Raw genomic sequence first — 21,039 nt, 5'->3', positions numbered from 1 at the left:
AGGAAAAACTTTTTTATGCAGCGAGTGATGAGATCCTGGAACTCGCTGCCAACGGAAGTGGTGGAAGCGGAGACACCGAATGTTTTCAAGGGGGGGCTGGATAGGCACTTGAGGGAAATAAACTTGCAGGGCTACGGTGATAGAGCGGGGGAATGGGACTGACTGGACTGCTGTACAGAGAGCCGGCATGGACTCGATGGGCCGAATGTCCTCTTTCTGTGCCATTTTGTCTCTATGGCCCTATGACATTGTCCCTTTAAAGAGACACAGAGACACTGCCCCTTTAAACAGACACAGAGACACCGCCCCTTTAAACAGACACAGAGACACTGCCCCTTTAAACAGACACAGAGACACTGCCCCTTTAAACAGACACAGAGATACTGCCCCTTTAAACAGACACAGAGACACTGCCCCTTTAAACAGACACAGAGACACTGCCCCTTTAAACAGACACAGAGACACTGCCCCTTTAAACAGACACAGAGACACTGCCCCTTTAAACAGACACAGAGACACTTTCCCTTTAAACAGACACAGAGACACTGCCCCTTTAAACAGGCACAGAGACACTGCCCCTTTAAACAGGCAGAGAATTATATCGCCGATCCTTTATCGTTGCTGGGTTAAAATCCTGGAACTCCCTCCCTAACAGCACTGTGGGCTTCCGCGACCGGTGGGCACCACGGGGACTGGACTGCGTAGTCGATTTAAGAGGCCAAATTTTAATTTGATTAATCGGGTTATTTAAAGGGTTTATTTGTTTAAGGGTTTATTTTTGGGTTTATATAAAAGAGGTGACAAGATGCTGTCTCTCAATCAGCAAGGACACCCATTGGACGAGAAAAATGCTGACGTCACTGCTCACAAGGATTTGATTAAAGCTGAGGTTTGATTGGTCAACGCACGGTTAGAGTCCCGTATAAAGCAGAGCTGTGGGCTGAAGAGAGGTAAGAGATGCTCAGCAAGGTTTGATTTGATGTTCTCTGGAAGTAGTTTCTGGGGTTACAGAAGAGCAAGTTTTAGTGAGCGGGCGATTGTTTCTCTCTCCCTGCTCTGTTTGTTTTCCTTCTGTCTTTAGTTGGGAACCAAAAAGTTTCGGGTTGAAGCTGGAGCAGTTTCTGTGCTGATGATGTTTGAGATAGTTGCTGTAATCTCTTATTTAATTATTTATAAGCCGCTGGTTAACCGGCGTGTTTGGTTTTCCTGGTCTCGGCTGCTTGATTCCTTCTGATTTAGGCTAAGCCTCTTTTGCAAGCTACGCGGCCGGGAGTTCAGCGCTGCAATCAGAAGAACATAAATAGGTCACTTGGCCCCTCGAGCCTCCTCTGCCATTTCTGAACCTCCTTCACACTTTCCTCCTATTTGCTGCCACATTACCGTGTCTTCAAGATATGTTAATGGCCATTCCTAACTCAGCTGATTGTCTCCTTCTGATGCAGATCCGATTAAATCTGTCATTCGGTGTAAAACTAGCAGATATGGAGAGTGGTGCCAAAATCAATTTACCTTGTAAACCTTGGAGATGTGGCGTTCCAAAGGCTGTGGTGAGCCCGCTGATTGAACGGGAAGAACTCTGCGATTCCGGTAAGTTGCTTTTTCTTTCTACTCACTCGGTCTCTGAAATCCAGATGTTTGGGAGATCCCTGGTTTAGCGGCCGAGTCTGGAGAAGGTTCACTCGGTTTCCTGGATGTTTCATGTCTCGACTATTAAAATGATCTCTTTTGTAATGGTGTTAAGAATCTTAAACTTTCATTCATGTAGCGTCTTTCATGACCTCGACGTCCCAAAGCACCTTGTGCCCAATAAGACATTAAGTGTAGTCACTTAAGTTGAGATGTGAGCGTGGAGATTAATCTGTCCAGATCTAATGGCTTGCCCCACATCTTTCCACTCTCTAATCTTACTCTGGGTTTGTAGAGATGAACTAGATGTGAGTAGAATTTTTACCTTGCCAGTTGGGTGTTGGAGTGGCCCTTGCTCTCGAGCTGTGACGGGGCACTAGTTCACTTGCTGGGCCTTAACGGTTTGTTAAATTTGGAAAATACTTTGCAAACTTCTGAAATATATCAAGGTATTGTACCATTTAATTTTTAATCAAACTGGGTCAGAGGAATTAGAAAACAAATTAAACCCGGTCCATCTGCAACTCGGTCATGATGGGTGGAGTTTAATGCCCACTTTACTGATCAACTTGTGTCGAGCTGTGGTTCTGCTGGAACCGCCCACAGCTGAAGGTTATGGGTTAATTCCCGTCAGACACTTGAGCATAAAAAAATCTAGGCTGAGACTCCAGCGCAGGACTGAGTGCTGCATTGGCTGGAGGGTGAGATGTTGAACCGAGGCCCTGTCTGCTCGGAGATTTAAAAGATTCTAACAGTGGTTGAAGAGCAGGGAGTTCTCCCTGATGTCCTGGCCAATATTTATCCTCAATCAGTATCACTAAAGCAGATTATTTGGGCACTATCATTGTGGGAGCTTGCTGTGTGCAAATTGGCTGCTGCGTTTCCCACACTACGACAGTGACTCCACTTCAAAAGTACTGCTTTGGCTGTAAAGCGCTTTGAGACGTTTGGCGGTCGAAGAGGCGCTATACTGATGCAAGTCTTTATTTCAGAAGAAAATCTGAACTTTGACCAGAACCGATGCTATAGGACAACAGGAAGAGGAGGAGGCAATTTAGCCCCTCGAGCAATATTCTGCCGTTCAATGAGATCATGGCTGATCTGTGACCTAACTCATTCCCGCCTTTGCCCCTCATACCTTTGGTTAACACATCTGAGTTAAATTTAACATTTGAGCTATCAATTGTTTGCGGATGAGTTCCCAAATTCTACCGCCCTGTGTACTGTCATCTCTCCGAATAATGTTTCACTTTTTGCACCGAATCTGGTACTGCCGGGTTAGACACTTTCGATGTGAAGTTTACTTTTCAAACTTTGCCCCGCCTCTGTGTCGGTGACCGACCCGTCCGACCCGGCTATTCACGTGGGCCACTCGAGTGATTTTTCCAATCCAGGCTCTCGGGAGTCTGGGCTCACAACCGCCAGGCTGGGTTCAAATTACTGCCGTGAACAGACCGAGCCCGGAGAGTGTTCAACTTCTCACTGGGACCTAACCCACTGCCTGCCGCAGTCTCTGGGCTGGAAGTTCCCGGAGGATTATAACCGGCTGGGTTAGAATGAAATGTCATCCTTTGCTGAAGTGGTTTGGGAGAGAATGAGGAACTGTTCTGACTCGGGTTATTGTCTCTCTGACGCTGGGCTGGGATCCCTTTCAAGGCTTGTGATGCAGGATGTGTCTATCGTAGAATCCTCTTACAGCGCAACTTCTGCTCTAGTGACCGACAACCTGAGATGCCCCGTGAGCGCCCGCCGTTTAAACCTAATAACGAGTTAGGAATGGGTCTGTTTGGTGCTTGTATATATGCTCCTAAAATCAAGCGAACCCGAGGGAGTGATTTTCAAGGTTTGGGGGCCGAGGATTTACCCCGTTCCTTTATTAACCGCTCACCCTCTGTACAAGGAAGGGCTGCGAATTCCTACTCCGGGGAGTGTCTCTTGTGGGATCGAGGGCTCAATCCAGACTCGGATCCTGGAGTTTGTGTGAAAATGGTTGTAGACTGCTTAGAATACCGGCTTGGCCTCAGTATCACAATTTAAGAGCTCTGACCGCCCCACCTCCTAAACTCCTGCCTTTCTCCTCCTGTCTCTGCAGAGGGCGGAGCGTCGAGCGCTGGAATCTCCACCAATCCCCCGAACACGGTAAATTCGCTGGCGGCCAGGAGACGGTCCGCTGCTGAGGGTCTGGCCCAGCCTCTGGGGTAAGTAATGCCGAGTCTCCCTCAACCTCCAGTGGCGGAGTCCTTTAGATTGGCTGTGTCACCATTCAGGCTCCGCGTTGGCCGTGAAGACCAGGCTCAATGTGAGGAATGAGTTCGGGTTTCCAGGAATTATCCAGGATCTCTGAAGACCCTGCCTGATACGATCCGGCTTGTCTGTGCTCCCTCTCCGCTGACCGGTGACTACCGAAGGATTGGTGATTAGCTTCGTTGAATTGGGGTTCGAACTAGTTTCAACATAGATTTTAGGGGGATTGTTGCTGCCAGAAATGTAACATAGCATTAATTTAAAAAGCAGACCCTCCAAGGTAGTAATCTCTGGATTATTCCCAGTGCCACGTCCTAGTGAGCAGAAATGGGAAGTGAATGAATGGCTAGCGACATGGTGCAGGAGGGAGGGCTTCAGATCCCTGGGACATTGGGAGCAGTTCTGTAGCGGGAGGGGCCTGTTCAAGAAGGCCGGCTTGCACCAGAACAAAGCTGGGACCAATACTTCTGGACAAGTTAGTCAATGTTGGGAAGGTTTAAACTAATTCGGCAGGATGGTTGGGTACCAATATGTAGTATTTATAAAGTAGAAATAAGATGTACACGACTGAGTTCTAGTTAGAAATACAGAATTGGGTGGGATCATAGACAATAAAGTCCAAGTTCGATTTGGAGTGCATGTGTGCACAGGTTGGTGAGCTGCAGGCGCAAAAAACCGCGAATATGATGTGGCACTAACGAGAACTGGCTCAATGAGGATTGGATGCTTCATATGGTGGTTCCAAAGTCTTCAGGAGATGGGGAGGGGACCAAGCCCGAGGGGTAGCGGTTTTGATCGAGGGAAATATTCTAAATGTCCTTGAGGATCAAAGGCAGAATCTTTGATTTTGTAGTTGAGAAAGTGTGGAGATATTGGGCTACTTGGGGTATTTTATAGGCCATTAAATAGTGAAGGAGATACATGGGCAGATTTTTCAAAAACTAGAGATGCATGAACTTTAGTAGTGATAATGGGAGACATTAACTCCCTCTATGAAATGGGGCTGTGATTTTTCAAGGAGGGAATTCGGGTGTGCTCAAGAGAAATTTATTGATCAGTAGGTTATTAGCCAAAGAGGAAAGGAGGCATTGCTGGATGTAGTCCTGGAACTAACTCGATCAATTGGCGAATGTAACATTTGGAGAGCATCTCGAATATTTATCATAGTATGGTAAGATTTAGTCCAGTTATGGAGGGCTATTTTCAGTGAATTGATTAGGATCTGGCCCGGGTAAATTGGAGTTGCAAGACTTGATGTCAGACATGACAAACCATGAGGGTGAAACCAATCGACTGCAACAAGAGATAGAAAGGCTAGCAGAATAGGCTGGCAAGTGGCAGATGGAATTTAAGTGAGGTGATGCATTTTGGCAGAAGGAACAGGGAGCGGCAATATACACTTAAGGGCGCAACTTTAAAGCGTGCAGGGACAGGGTGACCTGGGAGTTAATGTGCATAGGTCCGTGCAGGTGGCAGGACACATGAGATCTTGGGCTTAATAGAGGTATTCAGTACAGAAGTGAAGAAGTTATGCTCGGCCTTTATAAAGCACTGGTTAGGCCACAACGGGAGTATTGCATCCAGTTCTGGTCACCACATTTTAGGAAGGATATGAAAGTATTGAAGGAAGGGGAGGTGGGGTGGCTGTTAATAAAGGAAGGAATCACTAATAGAGAAATGATATTGGGTCAAAAGATCAGGATAATGAAACAGTTTGGGTGGAGGTAAGGAATAATAAGGGGGGGAAAAAACATTAGTGGGTGTAGTCTATAGGCCTCCGAACAATGGCAACTCTGTTGGATGGAGTATCAATCAGGAAATAGTTGAGGGTTGTAATAAGGGAACATCTTTAATTATGGGGGATTTTAACTATCATATTAATTGGACAAATCAAATTGGGCAGGGCTGCCTTGAGGATGAGTTCATTGTGTGTATTAGGAATGGGTTTCTTGAGCAGTATGTAACTGAACCGACTAGGGGGCAAGCAACCTTAGATCTGGTCCTGTGTAACGAGACAGGCTTAATTAAAAATGTCCTAGTAAAGGATCCCCTTGGAATGAGTGACCATAACATGGTTGAATTCCATATTCAATTAGAGGGTGAGAAGGTTGGATCTCAAACAAGCGTGCTAAGCTTGAATAAAGGAGACTATGAAGGTATGAGAGCGGAATTGAGTAGAGTGGATTGGGAAAATTGATTAAAGGGTAAGAGGATACATGATCAGTGGTTTACATTTAAGGAGTTATTTTACAACTTCCAAAAAATATATATTCCACTGAAGAAAAGGGTGTAAAAGAAAAGACAGCCATCCGTGGCTAAGTAAAGAAATTAAGGATAGTCGACAAAAAAACAAGGGCATATAACATAGCCAAATCTAGTGGGAGGATTGGGAATACTTTAAAAGACAGCAAAAAATAACACTGATTAAGAAAGGGAAGATAGATTATGAAAGTAATTTAGCAAAAAATATAAACAGATAGTAAGAGTTTTTATAGTTATATAAAAAGAAAAAGGGTGGCTGAAGTAAATGTTGGTCCCTTAGAGGATGAGACCAGGAAATTAATGGTGGGAAATATGGAGATGGCAAAAACACAATGAATATTTTACATCAGTCTTTACAGTAGAAGACACTAAGAATATTCTAACACTGGACAAACAGGGGGCTAAAGGGGGGGGGGGAGGAGCTAAACACGATCAAAATCACTAAGGAAGTGGTACTCGGTAAAATAATGGGACTCAAGGCGGATAAATCACCTGGACCTGATGGCTTACATCCTAGGGTCTTGAGGGAAGTGGCGGTAGGGATTGTGGATGCATTGGTAATAATTTTCCAAACTCCTTGGACTCGGCAAAGGTCCCGGCAGACTGGAAAACTGCTAATGTAACACCCTTATTTAAAAAGGGCAGTAGACAGAAGGCTGGAAATTATAGACTGGTTAGCCTAACATCTGTGGTAGGTAAAATTTTGGAGTCCATTATTAAGGGGACAGTAACAGGACATTTGGATAATCATCATTTAATAGGACAAAGTCAGCATGGTTTTATGAAGGGGAAGTCATGTTTGACAAATTTGCTGGAGTTCATTGAGGAAGTAACGTATAGGGTGGATAAAGGGCAACCAGTGGACGTAGTGTATTTAGACTTCAAAGGCATTTGACAAGGTGCCACACAAGATTATTGCTTAAGATAAAAAATCACGGGATTGGGGGTAATATTCTGGCATGGATAGAGGATTGGCTATCTAACAGAAGGCAGAGTTGGATAAATGGTTCATTCTCAGACTGGCAATCAGTAACTAGTGGTGTTCCACAGGGGTCAGTGCTGGGTCCCCAACTCTTTACAATCTATATTAACGATTTGGAGGAGGGGACCGAGTGTAACATATCAAAGTTTGCAGATGATACTAAGATGGGAGGGAAAGTAGTGTGAGGAGGACATAAAAAACCTGCAAGGGGACATCGACAGGCTAAGTGGGCAGAGATTTGGCAGATGGAATACAATACTGCAAAGTGTGAGGTTATGCACTTTGGCAAGAAAAATCATAGAGCAAGTTATTATCTTAATGGCAAGAAACTGGAAAGTACTGTAGTACAAAGGGATCTGGGGGTCCTGGTGCACGAAACTCAAAAGGTTAGTATGCAGGTGCAGCAAGTGATTAAGGCGGCCAATGGAATGTTGGCTTTCATTGCTAGGGGGATAGAATATAAAAATAGGGAGGTATTGCTTCAGTTGTACAAGGTATTGGTGAGACCGCACCTGGAATACTGCGTACAGTTTTGGTGTCCATACTTAAGAAAGGACATACTTGCTCTCGAGTCAGTACAAAGAAGGTTCACTCGGTTAATCCCGGGGATGAGGGGGTGGTCACATGAGGAGAGGTTGAGTAGATTGGGACTCTACTCATTGGAGTTCAGAAGGAGAGGCGATCTTATTGAAACATATCAGATTGTGAAGGGGTTGGATCGGGTGGATGCAGGGAAGATGTTCCCGATGGGTGAAACTAGAACTAGGGGGCATAGTCTTAGAAGAAGGGGCTGCTCTTTCAAAACTGAGGAGGAACTACTTCACTCAGGGTGGTAGGTCTGTGGAATATGCTGCCCCAAAAAGCTGTAGAAGCTACATTACATAAATAAAAACAGAAATAGTTTCCTAGAAGTAAAGAGAATTAAGGGTTACGGGGAGCGGGCAAGAATTTGGACATAGTCTATGTTCGGATCGGTCATGGCCCTGTGGGTATCGGAGCGGGCCCGGGGGCCGTGTAGCCTGATCCTGCTCCTATTTCGTGTCTAATTCTGTACGATTCAGGAGATGGTTCTGTGATAGTGGATTGGTGGTTAGGATAAGATCAGCCATGATCTTATTGAATGGCGGAGCAGGCTCGTGGGGCTGATTGGCCTACTCCTGCTCTTATTTCTTATGTTATGTACAGACGAGATTTACCGGGATGAGTAATTGCAGTTACGTGGATAGCGAAGCTGGGGCGGTTCTCCTTGGAGCCGAGGAGGCTAATCGGCTGTTTAATAGTGTTTAAAATCAAAGGGTTTAGAAAACTTCTTACAATGGCTGAAGGGTAGCTCACGAGGGCACAGATTTAAGGTGATTGGCAAAAGAACCAAAGGCGACATGAGAAACTTTACGAGTGGTTAGTCTTTGGCATGCACTGCCTGCTGGGATGGTGGATGCCGACTGAACAGTAGCCTTAAAGGCAACTGGATAAATGCTTGCAGGGGATAAAAGTGCATGGATTGCACGCCGAAAGAACAGGCGCAGACTCTCACTACTCTCTGGATATCGTGACTGTCGGCCTTGCTCTGGCGGCTCCTCACTTCACAGTTCACTGGCTGCAAGTGGAACAGTCAGCTCGAATGCTGTTTGAAGACTCGCCTTGTTAATTCAGCCTGGTTACATCCCGGGAGCCGGGGCTGCGGTTCATTGAGCCTCTTTAAACTGTGGCCAGAAATCGGCTGGCTTCTCCCACCTGCCCAATTTGGTCTCCTTTGAGAACTGGCTGGTCTTGGTCGTAATTTCTCCCACCGCCAGTTGCTCATATCTAGACTTCACCAGCAAATTGTCCGGTAAATTTAAGCTCGAGTTCCTTTCCAGAACAGTGGCCGATTCACCAGGTAGTTAACTCCCACAGTCAGGACTAACTGAATGTGGTATTAATAACCAACAGGTTTCACTTGGTTCCATATAACGCTTCCTTATTTCAGCCTGAAGATGGTCTCCCTCTGATAAAGATAATTGGATGTTAAATGAATCGCCTTCTCTTCCGGCAGGCTTGCTGCAGCCCAACAATCGGGAGGTGCTCGAGGTCACGTGGTGGTCCCCCGGAGACCCAAGCTGACTCTGCCTCGAACTCCCACAGTTCTCAATTAAGTTGCAAACACACGTCGGTCCGAACTGGGCTTGTTCCTTCAGTGTCCAGCTTCCCCATGACTTGACTTTTTAGGGCGGTGCCTTTTAACCGAGAATCCGAATCAGTGGGATAAATGCATAGCTCCTGTTGCAACTGTTCTTTCTCACGGTCGCGGGTTTGATGGGGGCCAGGGAAAGATTGCCTTGTTTCCCTTGCTAATAGTTGGGCTAGAGCCCTGCACACAGCTTTGGGGTCGCCATTAAAGGAAATGTGATTGCACTAGAGAAGGTACAAGGGGATTTACCAGGATGTTGACAGGACTGGAGAACTTTAGCAATGAGGAATGATTGGATGGGCTGGGGTGGTTTGCATTGAGGTGTATAAACTGGGGTCTAGGTAGTGGATAGGACGGACCTATTTCAGTTGGAGGTCAATAACTAGAACAGATTGAAAGTCGTCTTTAGAGGTGTTTAGAAATGTTCACCGAGGGTGGCGGGGTGGGGGGGCCTAGGACTCGCTACCTGAGGGTGGTAGAGGCAGAGACCCTCATCGCATTACTTAGTACTTGGATATGCACAAAGTGTAGTAACCTGTAACGATACGAACCAAAAGATGGAAAGTGGGATTAGACTAGATGGCTATTTCGACATTACATGATGGGACGAATGGCATCCTTCTGTACCGTAAACTTCCGATTGTGATTTCCATCAATCCCGATTCACCACATTGAGCCTCTATCTGCTGTTGTCACCCGTACTAACTGCTCTCCTGTCAAATCAAACCTCGAGTTTCGGATTTGCCTCGGATTCATCAGGATTAGTTAAGTGAAGTCATGCCGCCCAAAAGTCAGTGTCCGGATATCGCCTTTTGAGACCTGTGAATTCTAAATTCACGCTGCTTCTAAATTCACGCTGCTTCTTGCAGTGATTCCCTGGGTTAAACGCACCACTTAATAATTAAAACCGATCGAAGTTTAATTCCGTAGTCTGGACCTGATTTCTACCGCTTCAGCGGAGTGTTGGACCATCAGGTGTCCCCACTATCCATTTAGAATAAGAGGTGGGGATGGGGAATGGCTGCAGTGTAGTGTCACCTCTGGTCTTGTAAATCTAAATCTGAGGCGTTGGCTCCCTGTCTGTTGTCCGTGCGTGAGGCTCAAACCCGCGCAGTTCAATTATCTAACCAGGAACTAGCGACCCTCCAGTGACTCTGGGGCCGAGGGGAAGTAGGACTGGGAATAGAAGTGACCATTGCAGACCTGGTGATTTTTGAAGTTCAGAGCCAGATTAGCTATCGCAGCCACGCTAATGGGTGACTTGTGCTAAGGAAGCCGACAGGACTCCGAGCTGGTCTCGCTCACCCCGAAGGTTTGAGCCTTCACTCGATGCTGGAGGGCATTTTCCCTCCGAATAACCCTGAACTTAAACAGCCCGAGACCTGGCTAGAGGATGATCACCAGCTGACTCATGACTCCAGTGAAGCCCCCTATAGTTCAGGTCCTGGCACCTGTCCCAATTCCTGCTCACCTTGTAAATTACTGGGGTTGGGTTGCAAATTGAACCTGGATTTTCTTAGGAATTCGCCACCTTTGTGGGAGTGAGGCAGGGAGGAGACAGCTGCTGCTCAGTTGGGAGCAACCTCGCCTGAGTGAGGAGGTTGTGGTTTCAGGTCTCACTGCAAAAACCTGTACAATAATCGAGGCTGACACTCCAGTGCAGTACTGAGGGAGTGCTGCACTGTTGCTGGTGCTCACCTTTCAGATGAGACATTAAACCCAGGCTCTGTCTGTTCTCAGATGGACGTAAAATCTCCCATGGCACTAAAACAGCAGGAGTTATCTGCGGTGTGCTGGCCAATATTCCATCAATCAACGTCAGTGAAACAGATATCTAAAAATACTGCAGATGCTGGAAATCTAAAATAAAAACAATGCTGGAGGTCCGGTAGCATCTGAGAAACAGATTTAACGTTTCATGTCGATGACCTTCCGTCAGTACTGGAAAAAAGCAGCAAATGGAAAAGATTTTTAAGCAACTGCAGGGGCTGGGAAAGTGGGGCGGGGATGAAAGAACAAAGGGGAAGGTCTGTGATGGGATACAAGGCAGGAGAGGTTCAGATATTCAAGGCAAAAGGAGGTGGTAATGGGACAAGTTAAACAAAAAGTATCAGATTAAACATTATCTTGCCTATTTGTGGGAGCCTGTGTTCAGATTGGCTGGCACGTTTCCTACATTACGACAGTGACTACACTTCCAAGTTTTAAAGCATTTTGGGACGTGAGCTATATAAAACAGGTCTTAAAATAAACTTGCTTTCTTTCTCTTTGGAGAGCTTGAATTGTTGGTGCGAATCAAGTTCATGAAGAATAGACTGTCTAATTTGTAGTGTTGGCCAGACTGCGTGAACTAACTGCCAACTCCGCTTTTCTGGGTGAACTAGCCACATCTGTGCTTTCCTTTACCCCCTAGGCGGTCCAGGAGCCATGTATACTGGAGGCCAATGAGCTCGGAGGAGCGGGAAATGTCGACAATCGCTCGATTACAAAGGGAGACGGCAGAGCACAGGCGGCTCAACGAAGCAATGATGCATCTCGCGATTGCTGGCACAAGTAAACTGGTTGACTGCGCGTGGCTGATTTGGAAGAGATTCCAGGTGTCCCTTTTGTAGGGAGGTGTCTATAGCCAGTGTTGGAGCGATGAAATGCAAGGTTCATTAATGCTATTTCGTGAGGCTGGCTTTAGATAGCCCACAGGCTATTTGTAACCCACTGAACTATGGGGAGAAGGCTGGTGTGTATGGGGTGCGTAGGTTGTATTGCCTTCCAAGTAATTCAGATTATGTTTCTACAACTGGAGCTCTACCTGCGATCATGTACAGAGTTCAATTTGATTCCCAACATTGTCCATTCTAAAAGCTCATTTTTCATGATTGCCACTGTCACCAGTTTCATCTGAGTCTGTTCTACAAGGGAAAGAATCCCGGACCATTAGCCAATTCCATCAGTTAGTTGATCAGAGGCTGATGGTCAGTATTTAACACAGCGGCAGAGGCTAATAATTGGGTCCGTTTGAAGATCGGCTTCTTTAATCTGAGTTTGGAGTCACCAGTCGTCTGTATCTGTATTGTCTCTTCCACTCGGAAGTTTCTTCCCAGCAGGATGGCGTGGCATCACATCCCTACTGAGCATCCCGGGGATGGATAGCGCTGAATGCTTTCACTGGCACTGAGTGACTTCAGAGTGGCCTCAATTCCTTCTGGGGCCCTGGATCATTCTTCCTGTGCCGATACATAAGGCAGTAGCCAAACGACACCGCTCCATTTTGTCTTGGGCTTTTAACTCCAGCTCATCCTTTCAAGTTCACTTCAGCTGCATCCCTGTTGGGTTGCGTCCAGCTCCACATTTGTTTAGGATCTTTGTCAGGAATACAGAATATGATAATCCAGGTCCATCTTCTTCTGGCTAGTGGCATGCAGTACACTTGGACCATCGGATCATGGTAAATCTATTAGGATAAATGATCGTCGACAAGAAAACATTGGGTGGGGGCTCCCACTATCAATGGCCTCCAGGATCTTGCCCAAGTGGTTATGTTTGAGATGGTTCTATGCAGGAGCGGGCACATCACTGAGCCTGATCATTGCCATATTCCAATGTAGAGCTGCTGACATGTCAAGTGGTGTCCCTCGTGTTTCCCTCTTCCGAGATGGATGATGGCCAGTGAATTGCTGTCGTTGATGCTCTGCCAGAGTCCAGCAACTCTGCCCCAAGGCGTGAGACTGTCCTGGGCCTTAATCAGCACCACATAGGTGGCCCGTTTCTCAAGTTCTGGGAGAACTTGAATATTGACCTTGTGCCCTCCTGAGCTGCGTCACTTCAAACGCCCTCCTGTTAATTCTGAAATGGTTCCCTTGCTCTGCTGATGTATCCAGTTTTATAGAATCTTTCTTGCTGTTCGCCTTCGCTTGCACTACAGCAACCTCTTCAGCTCCTGCTGTGGACTTTCCGTTAAGGGCTCAGAAAGTGATAATCCCGCAACTTTTAAATTTTGGGGGTGACTGGGGAAGTGATATCCCAAGTGGGAAGCAGGGAGATCCAAGAGGCGAGACACCCAGATTTCCAATATGCATCGAAGATTTCACATGACAAACTATAGGTTGACTAAAGGGTTCAGAGATTGCATTATAGGCAGTGGTGCAAACAGGCTATTCGGCCCAACCAGTCCATGCTGGCATTTATGCTCCACTTGAGCCTCCCCCTGTCTTTTGTCATCTAACTGTATCTGTAGCCCTCTATTCCCTTCTCCCTTAAGTACATCCATACTATTTGCTTCAACCACTCCCTGTGGTAGCGAGTTCCACATTCTCACCACTGAGTGGTGAAGTTTCTCCTGAATTCCCTATTTGATTTCTTGGTGACTCTCTCTTATATTGATGGCCTTTAATTTTAAAGACTTCTTGGGTCACTACTCAGCTGTCTCTTTTTCAAGAGAAAGGAGACCCAGCCTGTCCATCCTTTCCTCAAGCCAGCTAGTTATCCATTTTGCTACTTGTCCCCTGACTCTGCATTCTCTGGCCTTGTTCTGCATTCTCTGACTTTGTTCATTCTCTTTTGTAGTACCTTATTTGAAGGCCTTCTGCAAATCTAGATAAATTACACCTACTGCATCACCCTTGTCTGCTCTACCTGTTACCTCTTCAAAAAAAATTGAGGTTGAACAAACAAGCTTTCCCTTTTGAAATCAATGTTGACTATTCCTTTTTTGGCGTTTCTAGATTTTCTGTTTTCTCCTTTAGTAGGTATTCCATTTATATTTCCTACCACCATTAAGCTGACTGGTCTATAGTTCCCTGGACATGTTCTATCTCTCCTTTAAATATAGGTATATTAGCTAACCACCAGTCCTCTGGCACCACCATTTTTAACGAATTACTATATATGTAGTATGAGCCTATCTCTTCCCTAGATTATTTTAAAATGTGCAGATGTAACCCATCTGAACCAGGTTTTTCCTTAGTTTGATTAGTTTATTTAATATCTCAATGCACATTTCTAATTTTGCCTTCCAGCATCATGTCCACCTGTTCTATCTCCCTGGTAAATATAGAAGCCAAGTAATTATTTAATTTCTGCCATCTCTCTATCGCTGCCTGTGGTATTATCCTGTCCATCTTAGTGGCCCTATTCCCATTCCGACCTCCCTTTTTTAGCTTGTCTAAAATATTTTACTACATGTGCCTTGATTTAATTTCATAGTCCCTCTTTGCCTTCCTAATTGTTGACTTCTCTCCTAATCTCGTCGTATTCTCCCTTATGCTCTCCCCTTGCGGTCCACGTAATGTATGCCTCTTTCCTTACCCTCATTTTTCCCTTGTGGCTTTAATCATCCATGATATCTCATTAGTGTTCAGTTTGTTTTTTAGCAGAATCTCGAGAATGCGAGCTTGGGTGAAGGATACAGTGGGCACTTGCTAGTCAGGCTGAGGGTCAAAGGTGAGCATCGGGTCTTGTGGGCAGACTGGGGAAGGCCTGATGCCTTTCCCATCTTGAGTTAATCTACAGGAAGACATTGGATTCATCAATTCAATGTAAAAATGGCAAATTTGTAGCTAAAGCTGGGACCGGGTAAAGAGGTGCTTGTGTGGGGATAAACCGGAGGGAATTTGGATGGAGCAGTGTCTGTTAAGTACCTATCGGTAGTGTGGAAATGGCAAATGCGTGTTGGGTCTTTAAGCGGACTGAGCTATCCGATGCCGCCTTCAATCTTGTGATCTCCTCAGGTCAGAACATGAGGAATTCCATCCCGCTCACCAGGCCGATCAACATACAGCTCCACACAAACAGGCCAGCCGAAGGTCACCGGGAGTTCGGATCAGACCAAGAGTACAAACTGTCGCACTTCATCAAGGATCTCCGCAAGTACCCGGCCTCGGTGAGTGAACACCGAGAACCACGGTAACATTTCACCATCCATTTAACGCTGAGAGGAATCCCAAGATACCTTGAGCCGTTTCTCATTAAAAGCCCTGATGCCTACATAAACAGGAGCAGGCTATTTAGCCCCTCGAACCTGTTCTGCTATGAGATCATGGCTGATCTCTGACCTAACTGCATATACTCGCTTTTGCCCCATATTCCTTAGTACCTTTGGCTAACGATCTATCCATCTTAGATTTAAAATTAACAATTGATCCCAGCATTAATTGCCGTTTACAGAAGTTTCAAACTTCTAACACTATTTTATTTCGAAGCGTTTACTAACTTCACCCCTGAAAGGTATGGTTCCAATAGGCTATGTCCCCTAGTCCTAGACTCCAACCAGGAGTAATAGTTTCTCTTTACCTTCAGTTCGCTTTTAACTTCGACCAAATCCACTTAACCTTAAATGCCAGCTAATACCACTCCTGTTTGTATAATTTCTCCGCGTAAGTTAACCCTTGGCAGTCAGGTATTCTAGTAAACCTACACTGCACTCCCTCCAAGGCCAAGCCAATATCCGTACCCGTACGTACCAGATTTAGGAACAGCTTCTTTCCCAGGGCTGTCATCCGACTGAACTCCACAAATAAACTCTAAAGCCTGCACATCTGCCAATGCACTTTATTATGATTATGCTGATAATGTATTACAAGCCAAATGTATGTTGAATGTTTAAATGTCTTAATATAAATGTACACTCTCTCGGGAACCGCAAGCCTATATTTCTTTGTACTGCACTTGTGCTCTAACAATGACAATAAAAGTTGATTTGATATCCTTAAGGTGTGGTGCCCAGAACTGTGCTCAGTTCTCCAGGTGTAGTCTAACCAGGGCTTTGTCTAACAGTAGCGTAACTTCTACCTCTTCCCCCTTGGTTAATCCTCGAGATATAAGACGAGCATTCATTAGCTATTTTTGATTTTCTGTAGCTGTCTGTGAAATTTGAATGATCTATGTACATGGCGGGAGGCCTTTATTTAACTTCTACTTTTACTAGCTTTTCACCATTTGGAAAGTACTCTGATCTATCCTGCATTCAAAAGTGGATGACCTCACTTGCTTTGAAATCCATTTGCCACAGTTTTGCCCATGTGCCTTTCTATCCCATTTAGTTAATGAATAGTTGAGGCCCAACACATTCCTGTGGGACACCACTAGTTACATCCTACCAATTATCCCTACTGTCTCCTGCCACTCATCCAATTTCCTAACAAGGTTAATGATTTGCCTTCAATTCCATGAGCTTGAACTTTTAGCTAACAGTCTTGAGGAATTTATCGAATGCCTTTTGGAATTCCATAGACCCTCCTCCGACTCCACCTCCGTCAGGCATGACCTGCCTTTCACAGATCCATGTAGGCTTTCTGATCAGCTGCCACTTTTCAAATGTTTAGTCTCTACATCCTTGGACTCTAGTAATTTCACAACAGGTGTTAGGCTAACTGCTCTAATTCCTGGTTTCACACTCCTTGAATAGCGAGTATCATGCAGTTTTCCCACTAAAGGAATAGTTGTTGAATCGAGAACAATTTGGAACATCATAGTTGGCGCATCTGGCATGTTCTTATCTGCTCCCTTTAAATCCCTGGGATGGGAGCCATTGGGTCACTTAGTGCCATTACTGTTTGCTTTCATTGAGTCCACATTTCGTTGATGTCTGGCATTATTCAACATGGCCACCATTTCCGTATTTTCACTTATCGATTTTCAAGGGGGCGCATGTCAATCACGAACACCTGCTTTTTCCTAAAATAAACGTAAATAATTGATTGGTGCCATACTCGGAGCAGATGAAGCCCATGCTGTAATTGAGTATAAGGAAATGGCAGACTTGCAAAATAATGAGGAAACTGTAGAATTAATTGGCTTTAAATCTAAGAATGGTAATGGGGGCTGAAGATTGACAAATCTCTACGACATTAGTGGTAGATTGACTGAGCACTTGGACAACGGAGCCAGCATAGCGTTGTAAAGGGTAATTGATTTGCCTATTTTTCTTGGTCACGTTGTAGATGTATTTAAATGGAAATTAATTTAAAGGAGTTGGTGCATCTTGGTAAGGAAATGAGTCCACAATCCTTGGTAAACTAGAATTGAAATGCAGTAGAGGAGAATTTCTCGAACAGATTCTCAAATCAAAAGTAGCAACAGCAGGGTCGGTTTAAGAGCGCATACAAACCGAACACTGGGTTTTACTAGAAGCAAAGAATTGAAGAGCAGACGTTCTGGTTAATTTCTTTAGGACTTATTGTACTGTACACGTGATCTCTATTGAAAAATGAGGCACTGGAGAAGGCTCATGGTGCAAGAAATTGCACGGATCAGGAAAGACTAACTAACTGGCTGGGGCTGAGGTGACCTGATGGAAGTCTCCAGTTATGCGGGGCTTTGGGGGAAACAACTAGACAGATGTGTCTGCTTGTAGAGAACCCAAAACTAGATCATAAGATCGTCCCTAAGATTTCAAGAACTACTTGATAGAATGTGGAACTGGATACCACGACGGTAGTTGAGGCAAATAGTATAGATGCATTTAAGGAGCAGCTACATTAACGAGGGAGAAAGGAATACAAGGTTGTACCCATGGAGTTGATGAACTAGGGTTGGAAGGAAGCTCTTGTGGAGCTTACAGCAGTAGGACCGAGCGGCCTGTTCCTGTGTTGGGGATTCTATGTAATTCTACGGATGTTATTTATATGGACTTCAGAAGGCGTTGGTTTACGGTTTCACGAAATAGACCGTTGGCATAAATGAAAGCACATGGAAAAGGAGGCAGCCATTTTAACATTGGTTAGCAGGCAGGAGACAGTAGGGCTACTGGACATGTACTCCAATTGGCAGGTTGTGACTGGCGGTTCCCCTAGGGAATCCGTACTGGGGCGTCAGCTTTTCACTTTCAATGAGTTGGATGAAGGAATAGAGATCCGCATATCCAAGTTTGTTGACGAGAGCAAGTTTAATGGTGCAGTTAGTAGTGTAGGTGTTAGCAGCAATTTTCAAAAGGCCGCTGATCGAGCAAAACTGTGGCCAGCTGGAGTTTAATGTAGGGAAGTGAGGTCATCCACTTTAGACCCTGAGGAACTTGGATCCGAGTATTTTTATCAATGGTCAGCTAGGAACTGAAGGAGTAGAGATTGAGGCACATGAGCAGATCATTAAACTAGTGGACAGGTACAAAATAACTTTACAAGGCTATGGGATGTTGGGCATCCTCGAGTAAAGGCCATCAGTGGAAGTACTTGGTTGTACAGAGATCTGTTTGGACCACCTCTGGAGAACTTGGTTCAGTTCTGGGCAACGCGCCTCGGGAAGGATGTATTGGGCTTGGAGAAGGTGCAAGACATTGTATGCATTGATATCAATCCTGGGATTGGCAGAGTAGATTGAGATTCTGCACTAACGCTACTGTCATTCCAGACACACACAACCAGAGGATGCACCGTGCCAAGGCCGTTCAACTTGTCTTGCCCCAGGAAAAGGGAGTGCAACGATGCGGCTCTCGGGCAGTATATCTCGATGGCAGAGCACATTGACGTGTTTGAACATCGCACACAAGCGAGAGGCGGCAAGCGGGCCAGGCGCCAGGAGACACCAGGTACTATAGTCGGCTCTTCTCCCGACCATTCTCGGAGGCCCTCTATCTTCGCCTCCACCCCCCCGCCCGCGCACACAATGCCTTCTCCGCGCTCTCTGCCCATAGTCTTCAATTCAGAAACCTTGAGAACCGATTTAAACGTTGATCCCCCCCCCCCCCCCAAAACACTGGCCTGTTCGATCATCTCTGGACACGCCCAGCTCTTGCTGCCCGACCCGAACAACGCGGTGCCCGAGCTAGTATCGGAATCTGCCGCTCTGACCAAGGCCCACGGCGGGGCTGTGCCTGTTGAGAAATGGCTTGAGGCCCAAGTATTTTTCGAGCCGGGAGGGGCCTCGCCAGCTCCGGGCTGGATTTGAATCTGACCCCAGAGGTAAACTGACAGCGTCTGAGCTGTGAGACTCTGCCAACTAATGGCTCCCGGCTCTGGACATTGAGACCCAGGAATCATCCGTTTGTTTCCCAACAGGACTGGGGGATTGGAGTTTCGTTCCCTGACGGGTTATTGGAGGGAGGTCGGGAATGAACGGGCCCGCACTCTTCCTCATTGTCAATCTGCTCTCTTTGTGCTATTAACGTACAAAGAACGGGGTAAAGGGAAGCTTGTTTAAACTGGACTGAAATAACTGGGTGGCCGCGGGTAACCATCAAACCCTGGATTTATATCCCTTCTCCCAGCGAGTTGCGACATGAACGGGAAGATCTCGGGTCCTGCTGACTGACTCGGTCTATCGCGGGCTGTCCGGGACACAAACTATTAGAGCGGGGCCGGGGTGAGTCCAGCTAGTCAGAAGTCACTGTCTTGAGACTGAATTCCGCGTTTCTCTTTCCCTCTGCACTTTACAGATGAACAAGGCGGGTTGAGGCTAAAGGGAGACTGTGGAAACCGGGATCAGTGAGCAGTCGAGCCGGAATTTCCTGATCAGTGTCCGTTTGTCGTTGCTCAGTCCGGTCTTATCCAAGGGCCTCCTTTGTGAAAACTCTTCCATGTTTTAGTTTTACTACTGCCGCCGGTATAATCCTCATCTTGCGGTCAGTGAATGATTCCGGTCCGGTTTAGTGTCTCGTCAAAACCCAACCAGGCAGCGGAACTGTTTTCTAAGCTGAAATTTTGAAAACGGGGCAGCGCCCGAGAGGTAACATTTTAAGACCGGGGTTTATTTCACTGCTCCACGGTCACGCGGGGTCTCAGCGGGTCAGTGAAATTTTATTCATTCTTCAGACCGATCCGCCCTCCGCTGGCGCTCACCCGGCCGATTCGTCAGTCGCTGACCTTATTGGATCAGAAATGTTTAACTTTGTTTGAATAGTGATGCACGAGTCTCTAATCTGCAAGATTTGCTCTTCCTGACCCCCAGAGGGGAATCTTCCCCAATCCAAATCTCCTTTCCCTGTATCTGGTTTCGAAGATGCTGATGGCCGTTACTGCGGGACTGTGGTCCCAGGGGAGCCGGGCAGTAAGTGGCCAGGGATTGTCAAACTCGGTACATGTATGGATGTGGTTTTAATGTTTAATACTTGTTTGTACTTAATAAAGACCTTCCACGTACGGTTCTGGTCTCCGGTGTTTGGATCTTGAACAGCCGAGCTTATTCCGGGTGAAGTGAAATTCGCTGTCGCAGGAATAGCAAATTAGACTGGGCCGGAGCTGGTTAAACTCTGGGTTAGATCGTGTTGTATTGCGAATATCCGGTGGTGCATTAACAGATTTCGGGAATGTCCAGTTTTGGAATAATGTGACTTCTTTTTTTTTTTTTCCTGCCCCCCCCCCCCACCCCCTCCCTCCTTTCCTGCGGACCTGGCCTTATTAGGCCGCTCCTCCTGTTCACGGACTCGCCCCGCTGGCAATGGAGGCCCAGCCGATTCACCGAGTTTAATGGGCTAACTCAGGACTCGTGTCCCCAGTCCCAGCACGGTCAGTGTTCCATATTCAATCATCAGTCTGAACCGCTGCTGCCACCTGCCTTTAACCTTTAATAACAAAGCATTATTACCTCGAGTGCTGGACCTCCTTCTCCACCCCCACACACCCCCCCCCCGGCCCCCCGCTCCTTCTCATCATGTTGCAGGATTTCACAGGGCTGGCAGCGTGCGTATGGAGTCATAAGCGCCCCACAAGTTCCAGCTTTCCACATGCAATGGTGCCCATCAGCTAGAAATTCACTTAAGCTGGGACAGGGTTGGGCATTTATTGAGGTGTATAAAATTGAGGGGCCTAAAAGTGGATAGAAGAGGGGT

At 46.2% G+C, this 21,039-nt stretch overlaps 1 protein-coding gene across 2 annotated transcripts; it reads left to right on the top strand.

The window, feature by feature from the left end:
- The first annotated feature begins 859 nt into the window (after positions 1-859).
- Positions 860-20,351, top strand: LOC147119699 (targeting protein for Xklp2-like). 2 transcript variants are annotated; one of them, XM_085985201.1, is made up of 7 exons: positions 860-950; positions 1,443-1,587; positions 3,719-3,824; positions 11,698-11,837; positions 15,008-15,159; positions 18,624-18,801; positions 19,648-20,351. In XM_085985201.1, the coding sequence occupies exons 2-7, from the start codon at positions 1,482-1,484 to the stop codon at positions 19,698-19,700; spliced, it is 735 nt and encodes a 244-aa protein (XP_085841327.1). In that variant the 5' UTR covers positions 860-950; positions 1,443-1,481; the 3' UTR covers positions 19,701-20,351. The 2 variants fall into 2 exon arrangements, with proteins under 2 accessions (XP_085841327.1, XP_085841326.1); XM_085985200.1 differs by lacking the exon at positions 860-950 and adding an exon at positions 963-1,025.
- The last annotated feature ends 688 nt before the right edge of the window (positions 20,352-21,039 follow it).

This window comes from Somniosus microcephalus, chromosome 4 (genome assembly GCF_052327205.1).
Source record: "Somniosus microcephalus isolate GS21.2 chromosome 4, FLI_Smic_1.0, whole genome shotgun sequence".
Lineage (NCBI taxonomy): Eukaryota > Metazoa > Chordata > Chondrichthyes > Squaliformes > Somniosidae > Somniosus > Somniosus microcephalus.
This window is presented reverse-complemented; position numbering and strand designations above follow the sequence as displayed.